At 41.7% G+C, this 15,209-nt stretch overlaps 1 protein-coding gene across 2 annotated transcripts in view; it reads right to left on the reverse strand.

Moving 5' to 3' along the window:
* Nucleotides 1-15,209, reverse strand: part of BSDC1 (BSD domain containing 1) — a 148,801-nt gene that overhangs the window by 10,875 nt on the left and 122,717 nt on the right. For both annotated transcript variants that reach the window (XM_069223374.1, XM_069223373.1), the window contains exon 10: nt 4,422-4,525. In XM_069223374.1, coding sequence (XP_069079475.1) covers nt 4,422-4,525 — 104 coding nt within the window. The remainder of the gene's footprint in view (nt 1-4,421; nt 4,526-15,209) is intronic.

Raw genomic sequence — 15,209 nt, forward strand, 5'->3', positions numbered from 1 at the left:
GTGATGTTGCACCACCCTCTGGATCAATGCATGGTACACAGGGTGTAATCTGGGCAGGAGGTTTCACAGGATAGGGCTCTAGGTCAGTGTTCTCCTGAGGGTCAGCATGATAATCCTCCCAAGGATCATCACCATCCTTAGATGTCAGAGGGAATGGCGGTTATTGGGGCTACCCTGGTCTAAGTCAGTGTGGTCTGAAGGAATAAACAGCTGTGGTGACTGAGGTGGTAGTGTGTGAGGCCAAGGAGCTGGTGGTGTGTGAGAAGCTAGCTGACCTTGGGGCCTAGGGGGAAGAAGATGCAGTGTGGGAAGTAGAGGCATTGTATCTGAATTGTTTTGGGAGATTTATAGATGGGTGTATGGGGCTCCTCCCGTAGGGCTGGTGAGCCAAAGCCCGTTGCATGCAAAGAATATGTATCTACAGCAATACATGCTACAAACATCAGATTTCTTAACAGGCTTAGAAGAGACTACTGAACTGGTCGAATGCTGAGCGTCCATCAACGGAAGGAACTGTGGGATGGACTCACAGAGCAGGAGAAGACACAAACGGTAATCACAGCATTTCAAAAATCCACAACACCAAGCAAAATAAGGTTAGAGTGACTCCCCACAGTTTCAGAGGAATGCAAGCAGAACACAGCTCACCGAGTTCTTAATCTAATCGAGCCTTATGCAACTGCATCAGAGGCTAACAGATTTGGGGGCTGATGGACTGAGGGTGGGGTGAGCGCTTCTTCATTTAACACCCAGGTTTGTGGATGAAGTAACATAATAAGGTACTGAACTATCACAACATTGTAAGAGGGTGCCAGCGGTGGTTACCCTTGGAATATTAGTTAGGCAGAACCGCTGTCAGCAGAGCATGTAACAATTGGACATTCCCTAAATAAGAGTTTGCAATCCAAACAGTAATCATATACTGTTTCATAAGGGTTAGGCTCTGGCATGTTTTTCTGTAGCCCTAGAGGTAATGGTGGAAAGAGCTGGGTGGTCAAGGGAGAAGAGGTTAATACAGTCTTAATACACTTAGAATCATGTTCATGATCAGGAAATTCACTTTGCAGTTCTAAGACTAGAGGAAATCAGAGTGAACACCATCTGATCAGAACATAAGTATGTAGAATGCATTTGGAGTGGATGACTTGCTTAGTGAGAGGAAGGTGGGTTTACCTTGATGGCAAGAGGAGAGATGGGTTTAACCACAGTATCAATGGGCTCAAACCTTATATATGCATTTAGGTCCTACAATGTTAGGTAACATGTGAATTTATACAAAAGGTACTGGGTTGACACTTACTTGAAGAGGTGTCTTAATATATGCCTAGAGCTTATGGCCCCTGTGCCACTGCACCTGCTGCACCATTCAAGTCAAGGCCCTACTGCGTGCAAGGTCACCGCTTGCTTAGTAGTAAAATACAGCACTTATTGGTGGTCAGTGGGTTTTGTAGATCTTTTGTCCCCTGAGCCACTGCACCGCTGCAACATTCAAATCACAGCCCTAGTTCTTGCTTTTTTACTAGTAAAATATAGCACTAATCTGTGTTCAGTGGGTTTTCCAGAGCTTTTGGCCCCTGTGCCACTGCATCTGCTGCACAATTCAAATCATGGCCCTAGTGCCTGTAAGCTAACTGCACCTGTGACTGCTTGTTTAGTAGTAAAAGATAGAAATACTCTGTGCTCAGTGGGTTTCCTAGAGCTTTTGGCTCCTGTGCGATTGCACCTGCTGCACCATTTAAATCAAGGCCCTAGGGCCTGGAAGGTAACTGCTCATTTAGTAGTAAAATATAGCAATGGTTGTTATTCAGTGGGTTTCCTAAACCTTGTGGCCCCTGTGCTACTGAACCTTCTACAACATTCAAATCACAGCCCTAGTGCCTGCATGGTACCTGCACTTGTGACTGCTTGTTTACTAGTAAAATATAGCATTAAACGAAGTTCAGTGTGTTTCCTAGTGCTTTTGGCCACGGTGCCAATGCACCTGCTGCACCATTCAAATCAAGGTCCTAGTACCTACAAGGTAACTGATTGTTTAGTAGTAAAAGATAGCAATAATCTGTGTTTAGTGGGTTTCCTCAAGCTTTTGGCTCCTGTGCCACTGCACCATTCAAATCATGGCCCTAGTGCCAACACAGTAATTGCACTTGTGACTCCTTGTTTACTAGTAAAATACAGCAATATTCCATGTTCAGTGGGTTTCCTAGAGCTTTTGGCCCCTGTGCCACTGCACCTGCTGCACCATTCAAATCAAGGCCCTAGTGCCTGCACGATAACTGCTTGATTAGTAGTAAAATATAGCAATAATCTGTGTTTAGTGGGTTTCCTCAAGCTTTTGGCTCCCTTGCCACTGCACCTGCTGCACCATTTAAATAATGGCCCTGTGCCTGCAAGGTAACTGCACTTGTGACTGCTGGCTTACCAGTAAAATATACCCAATCCTGGGTGTTTAGTGGGTTTCCTAGAACTTTTGGCCCCTGTGCCATTGCACCTGCTGCACCATCCAAATCATGGCACTGTGCCTGCAAGGTAACTGCTTGTTTAGTAGTAAAATATAGCACTGAACGGGGTTCAGTGGGTTTTCTAGAGCTTCTGGCCCCTCTCCTAGTTCCTGCAAGGTAGCTGCTCTTGTGTCTGCTTGTTCAGTAGTAAAATATAGACACAGCTGCAGACGGGACACATAATTATTGTGTGGCTGAACAAGCACAAAGGCTTTCATAAAAATTGCCTTTAAACTTATCCAACTCTCCAAAATAAGTTGCCACAGTCATCATAAAGCATTTGCTTTATACATCAAAGTGAAAAACAAGCTTCGTAAATTGTGTTACAATGTTGATGGCTCTTTCCTATGAAAAGATCTTATCCTGTGCTTGACAGTGACTTGGTCATAAACAGCATAAATTGCTTAATAGTTTTCAAATATGATTTTAGAAATGTTCATGCTTCCACCCACCCTGACAATGCCCACAGTGAACTTCATGCCCCACGAATAAAAGGCAAATGTTTTGGGCAGCTGAAGAACGAGATACCTTTTGAGATGGCTATATCTAAAACATTTTTTTTTTTAAAGGTACAAGTATGCGCCATGGAAAAAGTACACTGTATTAGTTTTTTCCTGTAAACACTCTCACTTTGAAGTCAGCCAACCAGGCTCTCTGGAAGACACAGCTTGATATTTGACCTCGGTCTTTGAATGGCCAGCAAATGTGATGAAATAAGGCCTGTTTAGTACAGAAAAGGAGTTTGTAGAAGTATACTGTAAACGTTCCCTTAGAATGGTCTGGTACGAACTCAAGCTGGGGACAAAACCATCAAATAGAAACCCAGAAAACGTGAGTTACAAACCACAAAGCCAATGGCAAGCAACAGGCAGAATGCATTCCCAGGTCAAGTTTCTAAAACTCCCCAAGATGACTTTCGCAAACCAGACAGCTGTGTAGTCTAGTAGGCTGCGACCAAAAAAAGAAATACTGCAACTACTGTCAGGTATCTCCAGGCTGCCAATTGTGAACTTCAAAACCCTGTGTCACACCAGGCTAGGTTTTCACTGCTAGGATATTTCGCAAGCACTAAGCAATTAATTATCGCTGTAAAAAGGTACTTTTAACTTGCAAAGCTCCTACAATTATTGTTTCCGTTTTGGGTTTGCGGCATCCAGAAAATGTTTTAAAAATACTATACTTGTGCCTCAAAAAGCAGGGTGAACTTCAGAATGTACTGAGATCAATTCAATCATGGGTGAATAAAAAGGCGCAAAATTACCACAGATCAAAGTTGATCCTAACAGGAACATAGAAAAGTTATTTCGTTTCACCACTAGCTTTAAAACTCCCCAAATATGGCTATATGAAAACTAAATATTTCGTTTATTTACCCATTCCTTGACATTTGGAGTTACGTATATTCATGGTAGAAGGAGCTGGCAATTTCTGAGAATGCTAAGAGACTGCTAAAACAAACAAAATCTTTCCTAGTTCTTCCAAGGGCAGCAGCTCTATTGATGAAGATGTCTGTCTCTGTATCTGCAAACAGGGCTTGTTGCTATAGCGAGTCTGAGGGTGACTGTGAGCGGGCACAACCATCCTGAAGAGTACAGGGCACACGTCCCACTTCATAAGTGGAAACCCTGCTACCTAACACCAGTCTGTGCAGTGCTGAAGAAAAGAACTCAAAGCAATGATTTTTCGCAACAAGAATTCAGTTCTCACACGTCATTCTTAACAACAAAGCTGACGTTAAGTTTCTATTATTCCAATTTTACCCAGTTGGAATTGCTGCCAACCATGAATGGAGCACTGATTAACCCAACAAATGCCAGCTCTGTCAAGGAAGAGACGTGGCACAGTGAACCAATAAAAAGGTAACAAGCATAGATTTATCTGGCTCCAAAGATGGCAGAATGGTCACCTGCCCAAAATCCTTACCTCCTTAGAAACATCCACCTTTGATAACGCCAACTGCACTTCCTCTTCTGTCATGTCCAAATCAAAGTCTTTTTCCCAGTCCTCGCTGACATCAGTACTGGAGCCTAAAAGCAAAATGTATGTGAATCACAAAGGATACAATTCTGACAAGTCTTGCTGCACAACACAGCTCTCTCCCCTCAAATCTATTCTGCTTCCCCAGACCCTCAAATATGCCAAGACTAACATTTCCCTTCCTTTGGGGAACTTATTAACAATCACAATGCAATGTTTCACTCAAAATTAACCTCTCCCCCAAACGAGTGTGAACAAAGGAAACTGCTTAGGCCTACGTGGGGAGAGAGGAAAGAAGCAGCAGCGAAAGTGGAACACAAGGAGGTGGCAACATAAAAGGATTTCAATCCTACAAAGGGTGAAAGGTTTAGAGGTTCATAGATCAAAACCTTCTGTAAGCTGAGAGGCATCCAGGAGATATCAGCAGATTCACCGTCTGTGTTTATTATCTATCTTTTTTTATAAAGCTCACACATCCACAAACACTTGGCGCTTAAGTAAACTGCAGATAGACATATACGGGCAAAATATTTTGAGAAGGAAACCATTTAGAGATTTTTCGGGAATAACCATGTATTACACTTTTTCCTGAACAGTGTGAAATAGATGGTGATGGTTCCCAAATAGGCTGGTACAGAAAGGGCCCACCTGCTTCTTCTCTCCCTCTGATATTCGGGATCTTTGTGTTGGAATGTGACAGCCTCTCACAGAGCTCTGGAAGTAAAGTGCTAATTCAGAATGTGAGGAATAGTGGCACTGTTCCAAATATCAAGGAATGTACTATTCACATTGCAGTAGAACTCTGGCCTCAATAGCCAGACAGTGGATTATCTTAAATGCAGAATAGAGTTAGAATTAACTTTTAGACTGCCAGTTGCCATTCTCTGAGCAGCATTTTCAAATAGATCATCTGAAGTCAAAAGAGAGTAGCCTTTTTTACGACTTGGATACTTGGCAAACCCACCATACAGTATACATCCATTCAACGTAGTAACCACAAAATACCAGCTCTATAGCATAAATCAAAGTTGAGACTTTCTTTGCTGCTGTAATTTGAAGCTGCAGTGACAGCTGTCTGCCATACTTAATGCTCAAGTTAGGTGATGAATCAACCAGGGTAGGAATGGTTCCAAAGGCCAAAAGGTATTAAATCAAGTATATGCATTATTTGCTACCAACATGACCTTTTTTCAGAGAACAACTTCAACCAGTTATTATTTATTTACCTAATCAGTGCCTTCGTGCAGCTGTGGGACCTGGCTGGGGCAGCAGCCTAACTTGCCATTAAGATGGAGGGCAATCAAGGGTGGCATTCACAATCCATAAATACAATTCAAACTCAGTCAAACAAATACAATTTCAGAAAAAAAATTGGTGCTGAAATCACAAATTGTGCCTGGACCAGATGAGGCCAGATAACAAGCCTTAAACGGAACACAACAGACTTTCACGTATTTGCTTTATGCCCACACCAAGCTTTTGTGGCTCATGGTAATCCTTAGAAATGACACATACATAGACGCACAAAGGCCTCTGCCTGTTGTAGAAGAAAGGAAGAGAAGCTCATTAGTAGTTCACCAATTACAAATAAAACATGCATTCAGCAACCGCTGTAAGGAAAGAAAAAAACCTCAAGATGGTTGCAGAGAGAAACCCCAAAACTGCAGTCACAGTATATAACAGGCTTAAAGAAGTAACACTTTCATAACAAAAAATAATAAATAAAACAGTTATAATGTATTTGGAAATAATATGCAAGCCAGTTCTGGTACCCAAGATTACAGCAAAGCCACAGCATCTGTTTTATTACTGTTTATAGACAAATACTACCTCAATGTTTTTCAGTCAGCAAGTGCTTGAAGACAAAGAGCAGAAAGACAGAGCAATTCACTAATTGAGGTAGAAAAGACAAAGGATATGGCCTAGTAAAGGTCTTATTTAGATATGGACTGCAACTCACAGACGCTTCGAGCAGAAATGATACATACAATAACAGCCATGTCATAGGTTCAAAAGACAGTCCTATATGTTTAGACAATATAACATTAAGACATCATGAAGAAAATGGTTTAATTGTAGCGTAACTTTTCTGTACACAGAACAGAAAAGTAGAAACCTGGGAGGAAACGAAATCATGGAAAACCAATTTTAATGAAACACCAAAAACCACACATTTGGGTTAAGATCGGGGTTAGTGAGAGGTTTTTTTTCCAGTTCAGGGATGGGTAATGTTTAGGGGAAGTGACAGTTTTTAAGGGATCAGGCATGGATGGAGTTTAGGGGTGGTGAGGGGTTTTCGGGTTCAGGGGTGGGTGTTGTGTAGGGGTTTTGAGATTTTTTATGTTTTACAGACGGGTAGAGTTTAGGGCTGGTGAGTATTGTTAAGGGCCAGTGATGGATGGACTTTTGGAGTGGAGAAGGGTTTTTAGTGTTCGAAAATGGAGGGAGTTTTGGGGTGGTGTGGGTTTTGAGAGTTTAAGGATAGGTGGAGGTTATATGTAGAAGGTGTTTTTAGGCCTCAGGGATGGGTAGAGTTTAGGGATAGTGAAGGATTTTAAGGGGTCATGAATAGGTGGTTTTCAGAGGTGGAGAGGCGTTTTCAGGGCTCAGGGATCGAGGGAGGTAAGGGTTAGAAAGGGACTGCTGAAGTTTAGAGGTTAGGAATGGATGTAGTTTGTGCATGGGGAGCCATTTCTCGGGGGCAGAGATGGATGGTGTTTAGGGGTGCTGGGAGTTCAGTGAATTACAAGCATCGAAAATAATTGTTTGACAATATAAAAGATATAAATAAAAAATAATGTCCCCAGACAAAAGGATTAAAGTAAGTAAGACCTGCAACCATAGTACAGAGAAGCCAATTTCAGAAACAAAATGCATTCTATTAATTGGTTTCTATGAAATGGTAAAAGCCATTCATCCAGAAAATCTCCATTAATTCGTTTAGATTAACTGGTTTCTCAGCAGTGGTATTCCATTAAATCTTTTTTTATGAAATCACATACAATCTCTTGGGAGAACCCTAATCAATTCTCCCATTTATTTAAATTATACTGAAATGAAAACCTGCACAATGAAAGATTAACAGGCTGCTGAGGCACCTTCAGAAAGTATAACTGAAGCGTAAAAGGTACCGAGGATGTTAAAGGATGCAAGGCAGAATTTTAGATATAATATTTTGTTTGGTGCAAAAAAACATTTTCGGTAGAAAACAGATTTTTTACAAATATATATTTATCTTCTTCCATCTTTCCATCTAATCCTGTGGAAAACTAAAAGTTGGATTTCTTTGAATTTAGAAAAAAAACCTATGATTTTCAAAACGGTATTGATATTAACTTTCTGCATGGGTGAAGGTGATCTGTGGTCTCAGATTGGTTTTTGGTGTTTCCTCCCCCACACAGTGTGGGGGCCGTGTAGCCCTTTCCAAAATGGTAATGTTTCCAGTGCTCTTGTATTAGTTTGCCAACCTACTGGTCAATGTCTCCCTCATATGGAACAAAAGGACGCATACAGTAGCCTTGTCCAAACTGCAGCTCCTGATACAACATGGAGGGTTGTGAGCCCTGTATTTCAGCACTATTTGGCTGAGCACCTTCAGTGGCCGACTCTCAGGCTATCAGGTCCCAAATCTAACAGAGCTGTGCTCAGGGTCCAAGACAGGAGCTCCGTGCCTCATGCAAGAACTGTTCCTTCTCGGTTCAATGCTGCCCATGTCCTCCAACTGCCTCATTCGGGTTGCACATGAGAGATTATGCAGAGTACTGCAAGCCTCATCCAATATACCACCAAACACACTGTAGATCCCTCTAAACTCTATATGTGCCTTCAGAATGACCACTGGCCATGACGGCGTGAAACTTTGGGAATCCTTAGGAGTGATTTCATGATGGATCCCTCATTGTATTCTACCTGTTGAGGGAAAAAACAGGACTTCCGGCGGGTCAGTTCCTGACTTACAGGCGACTCGTTGTGAAACTGGAGCGACTGTGGCGCTTCACCGATTCAGAGCCTGCTCCCAACCCCCTGACACAGGGACTCCATACAGTGGGCAGTGGACAGATACTTATTTCCTGGCTGGCCAAAGCCATTTCCCATAGAACACTAGACCTGCTAGCATCCCTCCAACAAACTTGGGAACACGACATTTGCCACAACACTGGCCACTAAAGAATGGAGTACAGTGCTAGTATACCTGTGGAAAGTCTCCCTCAATGCACGATTCCACTACATACAACCTAATATACTACTTTGCGCTTATCTAGGACTGGGCAAATTACACAAAATATACCCAAATTCCCTCAATGCCGCACTCCTACAGCTGACATACAACATATGTTCTGGAACTGCCGTTTCATCCACAAGGTCTGCACAGAAGTCTGTTTGGCCCTTATATGCGTCACAGGCCATTCAGACCTTGACTCTGTGGCCAGTTACTTGCAGGGCCGAAAGGCAGGTGGTGCCCCCAACTGCTTTATCGACCTGGCCTTGCTAATTGCCCGATGAGCGACTGCAATGCATCAGAAGGCCCTGATCCTGCAGAGTGCTGCGTGGTGGCGGGACATAACTATTCAGTGATGCAAGGCAGAATCCTCTGCAATGACATACAGAGATTGAGGAAGCGTCCCATTGTGGCTGCATGGGAAGAACTAGTCTTTCCCTTTCAGGGAATCCCCAAAGGCGATGCCAGCTGCACATAAGAGGGTACTGCATATGCAACCTTGACCTCCCGCTCCAAGAGTGTCAAATTCCCCCTCCTTGTCCCCACTTGAGGACAGGGCACAACACTAGCCCAGAGGTTAATGCACAAACATTCCTAACCAATCACGGAAAAAGGTGCTACTCAGAGAATACTTCTGTGAAAACATCAACAAAAAGTCTGGGCGGTTTGTGTTTTCTCTAGGTCCAAATAGATTGGTTACTAAGAATCTAATTTTCCGATACAGTTCCCCAATGTATGTTGGCTAAATTACCATTCGCATCATTCTTCTCCATTGCTGTTTAACTCTGCAAGGCTGCTTTCTTTCCCGAGGACACTTCTGCCTAAAGTAGTACATATTTTAAATAGCTCAGTATCAGAGCCCCTAACTTTCTGAAAGTCAGTGGAAACAGGTGCTGCATTGTTTGCTACGACACATTGTTTTGATGTTGCCTACCTAAACTAACATGCACTAAATTACAACTATAACATTACCAAGTCATTAAATGAGTTCCCCATCACTCCAGCTATATTTAAAGCATAGTTGCCTGAAAGGATTGCAGTGCTTGTGACACCATTATCTGATCTTCAGTGTTTAAACAGGATATTTAGCAGGAAAAAATAGTATTAACATATTTTAAAATGCAACCAAAGTAAACTGTTGGATGCAATACAGGGCAAGGAAGACCGTTCTTTTTTGTCGACTCTGAGAAAAATCCCTGGACACTGCTGCCTTTTCCAAACAATTTTTTAGGTGAGCATTCCATTTGGGTGGTGTTCTTTGCCCTGACGTGCCATATTTTGTATGTTCCTCCACTTTTTGTGTTTTCTTCGCAGTAGAAGATGTTTGTCAGGTTTCCTCTGATATAATGAGAAAATGCTTCCAAATGAGAATTGTTTACCAATAAACTAGAGGTAAAGGCAAACATGCTTTGAAGTAACCACATTAACAAGTATTTGATAGACACAGACATGAGGTCCCCGGGATCAAGTTAGCAATAAATACAAAATGCTTAAATAAATGTACACAGGAAAATGAGAAGCCCCAAAACACACACGTACAAAACATACACAAACAAGTTAAAAATATAAATGAACAGTGTGTGTTTTTTTTGCTACAAGTAACCACTATTCAAACTTTGCAATATAGTTGTATTGACTGTGGTCATATAATTCTTGCGATGATAGTAAGGATTATTCTTGATGTTTTGGCCTCAGACGTCTCTATGTACGCGAGTCCATCCTCTGAACATAAGTCATTCTCAACACATTAGTACTTAGTCAGTGAAAAAAGGATAATTCTATTAGAGGTAAAACCAAGCAGCCAATCAATTCATACAAAGGGGCCTGCCAGTGTTAACAGTTTTAAAATAAAAAACAAACAAAAAATATCAATGAGCGACACAAAACATCACACTTGTGCAATGGAGTGTTAACACCATAATTTCACTGAAGCAGGGTTACATGAGATACAAGGAAGGCTGGGAGTTCGATATCACCAGAGAAAAAGGTTCACAACTGTCTCATACCATTCAGTGTACACACTTTAGTACCAAATACAAGAATCCTGTCGATAGGGAAAATATGTCTAGTGAACCACAAGAATCCTGTCGAAAGGGAAAATATGTCTAGTGAACCACATGCATGTTATGAATATATAATAAACAATCCTATTAGCCACTTGAAGGAGGTAATACAAATCAGAAACAATAAGTACTCAAATCAATGCATACTTACAGGCCAATGACTAATGCCCCAAATTCTCACATCAATTAGAGGAACCACACTAAGGGCCTGATTACGACCTTGGCGGATGGGATACTCCTTCACAAACTTAACAGACAACCCAGCAGCTGTTTTACAAGTTCCACAGGATATAATGGAACTTATAATATGACAGACGGATACCCTATCTGCCAAGATCGTAATCCGGCCATTAAGCTGAAATGACGATGTTCAGAGCCACACAATTAATTAAAGTTAATATCTTTCTTGCCAACTTGAGCTACCAGACACCTCATGAAATCTACTTCTATCAAATAATTGTTAATGTGGTTATGTCATAGTATGTATGTCTTTTTCTGTAGTTTATCTGTAAAAATATTCTCCTGTGGAAGTATTTTCTATTTCATTTATGAATTTGCCCCATCTTACCTGGGGTTATTGGGTCTCCCTAGCTTGATTAACAATTTCTTGCTGAGGCATTAAGTCTTCTCATTCAAATCCTAACACTTGAGTCTCTATGTCAGCCATTTCTAACACTGCCATTGGTAAGGCCTTCGGGGTGTGTGTACTGGAAGGATGAGCATGAAATCCGTGTCATCGACAGAGAAGTTGCCCCTTGGGGCTAAACTAGGAGAAGCAAGACACATCTTTTCATTGCTACCAACTTCAGCAGGGTGATGAAGCATTTGCCCTGCTCATCTGTCCGGAGTGTGAGAATGTCTGACCCTTCCACAAAGCCCTTAGACATTCTCTCACTTCAATGCTCCAGGTCAAGGCAATCCGCATCCACACAGTCAACAGTGGGACCTCAGATGTCGAGACTATTAAGAACCTTAAAGCTGACAATGAAATTCTTGTTGCCACTGCAATAGATAATGATGTCAAAAGCCCTATAGCCCACAGTCAGTCACTCTTGGCATGTTTTGCGACAAGAGGGCAGTACACTTTCTATGGAAAACCTGCTGTCTGTACCTATTTGCAGGAAATCTCTCAGTGGCCACTGGGTCAAGAGAGTACCACCACTCAGTAGAGGGCATAACAAACTACTAAAATGGCCAGCCTTCGAGTGATAGCCAATGCTCACTCTACCTTCTCCACAGACTTCTCTTCCTCCTGCTGATTTACCACCCCTGCTTTAAAAGGACAAAAATCTGGAAGCAGAGAAGAAACGTGAAAGGAGAGCGAAGGAGGGAGCAGGAGAAGAAGAGAAGGAAGGAGCTTCAGTCATCCCTATTAAGGGAAAGGAGATCAGGAAAGATACTCAGTTTGAGGATACCAAAGCTTCTTCCTTCTATGGGATCTCCTCCCATAAGACTTATTAATCGGCTATATTCTTCCTCTCAGGACACAGTCAGAGAAAAAAGTCTCTCTCTGAAGAAGGTACCAATTCTACTGGTCAGGCAAGTTTCCTCACTCTTGGGCATCATGGTCTCCTGCATGCTTCTAGCACCCAACCAGGCTTCTCAAGCGTCCCACTCAGGAGCCCATTGATGGCCACTACATTCAGGAGACTGAGAGGCAAAGATTCACACGTACAATAATGTCTTCCAGTTCACTTTTTGGTGGTGCAAGGGATGGAATATGTTTCTAGAAACCTTATGTATTTATTTACAGCAGGTGCTTCGATGAAAGATTGCAGAGAGCACATGCTCTCTGTTCAAGGAAAATTGTCTTCTGAAGAAAAGCTTTTCAGTATCAATATGCTAAAGCTGGTAGTATTTTAGCTATCCCTAAAATACTTTCACCCATCTATATCACCATCATACATTATTTTTCTGACAGCACAACTATGATGTATCACAAAGAAACAGGGGAAACCACATCCAGCCTACTATCAAGGGAAGTACGTAAATCTGTCTTCGATCTCTGGCAAGGGCTGTAATTAGGCCTGCAGTCAATCTCCCAGGTCGCCAGAACTTGATAGCAGACCAGAATGATTACTAAACAAAGGCATTCAATAAAATATCTTTTGTATTTGGGCATATTTTTAAATCGACCTGTTTGTCAGCAGAAAAAAACGAAATACCTTGACTTGCAACCAGATTTCCAGAGCTTTGGTCCATAGAAACCAACCTCCTATTAGACTGGGTAAAGACATTCGGCGACACCCACCTTTAAATTCCAAAGCTCCCACAGGTGATTTCGTAGATGGGACAATGAAAAACTACAATGATTGAGAATGCTCTAGACTAGTATAGAAGAGAATGGTTATTTGGAACTGCTACACTTACTGCTGCAATCAAAGAATGCTTTATTGCAGACTGAATCTTCTCACTGGGATGTCAAGCAAGATCCCAGGCTGCTATCACCGACCTTGACCCCCACTTGCACTTGAGTATCTGCAATAGTCTCACCTAAACCTTCCTTTTGACTACATGAACAGCTAAATGTATGCATCTGGTTTCTCTCGAAATATTTGGATGCAAGAACAAGCTAAAAGGAGAGGGTAATGGCTTATTTCTTTTATTTGGTTAACATAGCCATCAATTTCCACTAATAAAAGAGCATTTGGCTTCACTGTTCATACAGAGTCCATATTAGGCATCTTTTTTTCAAATTCCTGTGATTATGGATTAGGCAGAATGTCTTAGAAACGCTCTTCCCCAACCAGACCTTTGCCTCCATGGGGCTAAACATTGACCTCTCTAAGTTAAAGGGACCTTTTTTTGAACCCATTCATAAATCAGGTGTTGAACATCTGTAATGGAAAGTAGCTTTTCTAGTGGCAATCACTTTGGTTCTAAGATCTCTGCGTACATAGGATGTTCAAGGATGTTCCACTGCGGTAAAATATCCTTCCAAAATAATCCTTCCAACAGTTAAACCAGATTTCAGCCTCACTCAAACATGTTTTTCCTTTTTACTAGTTTTTCTGAGCCTTTCATATGTAGAAAGAAGCTCTCTAAATGAAAGATGTAAAAAGGGCCCCCACTTACTACTCCAGTATCATATTTGCTGAACAGTACTGTGTGGACTCTGACTCCAGAACAAATAAACTACCGGGTCAGGCTTCTGTGGTTACTCCATTTGCTTGAGTGAGCTTTTAGGTCCCACCTCCAAGACAGGGTTATCTTTAGCTTGAAAATGTATTCTACTACTTAGGGATAACCTAGAGTAACATGTTACAGAATATTAAAGGTTAGTTACCTACAGTGCAATTGCACTGTGGTGGGTGTTCTCTAGGAAACCATAAATGACTTGCCCAACTCAATGTCTCCCTGTCTTCTGAAATTCTTAAATGCATAGTGAGTGTCTGGGAAAGTAAACAAATGTGCCATTACTTTATTTATTTTAAAACATGATAAAAACATTAGTGTTTTCAGCCAAATTACAAGGGTCTTAGGCCTCTTTAGTTTAATAGTCTAGCACAGTCTTTTTAAGAAAAGGACCAAACTTGAGCATTCACCAATCAGACGACACCACCCTCTATAATCCTCCTGAGAGAAGCTCCAGCACCTGAGATATATATATATATATATATATATATATATATATATATATATATATATGAAAGTGAGCTTCTCCAGGGGAGGCGGGTGGGTCGCATGTGAATCTATGAAAGATTCCAATACTGGAGAACTATAGTTACAAGTAAGTAACTAATTTTCTTACTCCAGTTTTGGAACTTTCATAGATTCACACGCTTGAATCAGAGTAACGAGCAGTACTTATGCACATTGGAATATTGCAGCCATGTAAGTCACAAAACGCCTGCATATAAAATACATACATATATATGGAAAATGTCACTTACCCAGTACATCTGTTTGTGGCATGAGACGCTGCAGATTCACGTGCTGTGCATTATCCTGCCATCTAGTGTTGGGCTCGGAGTGTTGTTTTTCTTCGAAGAAGTCTTGTCAAGTCACAAGACCGAGGGATTCCTCCCTTTCGGCTCCATTGCACATGGGTGTCGACTCCATCTTAGATTGTTTTCCCCGCAGAGGGGGAGGTAGGAGTTGTGAGTATACTAGATGTGCCCATGCAATGGAGTAGGTATATATGTACATAATGTGTATTAAAATAATAGTTATTTACAAATTTACAATTTTCATTCAACTAATAACGTCTACAGGCTCCCGGGGAGATGGGAGGGCGCATGTGAACCTGCAGCGTCTCATGCCACCAACAGATGTACACTGGGTAAGTGACATTTTCCGTTCGGTGGCATGTGTAGCTGCAGATACGCATGCTGTGCATAGACTAATAAGCAGTAATCTCCCCAAAAATGTTGTGGCTTAGCCTGTAGGAGTTGAAGTTGTCTGAAATAATGTTCTTAATACAGCCTGTCCTGCTGTGGCTTGTTGCGTTGC

This window comes from Pleurodeles waltl, chromosome 3_1 (genome assembly GCF_031143425.1).
Source record: "Pleurodeles waltl isolate 20211129_DDA chromosome 3_1, aPleWal1.hap1.20221129, whole genome shotgun sequence".
In the NCBI taxonomy this organism is placed as follows: Eukaryota; Metazoa; Chordata; class Amphibia; order Caudata; family Salamandridae; genus Pleurodeles; species Pleurodeles waltl.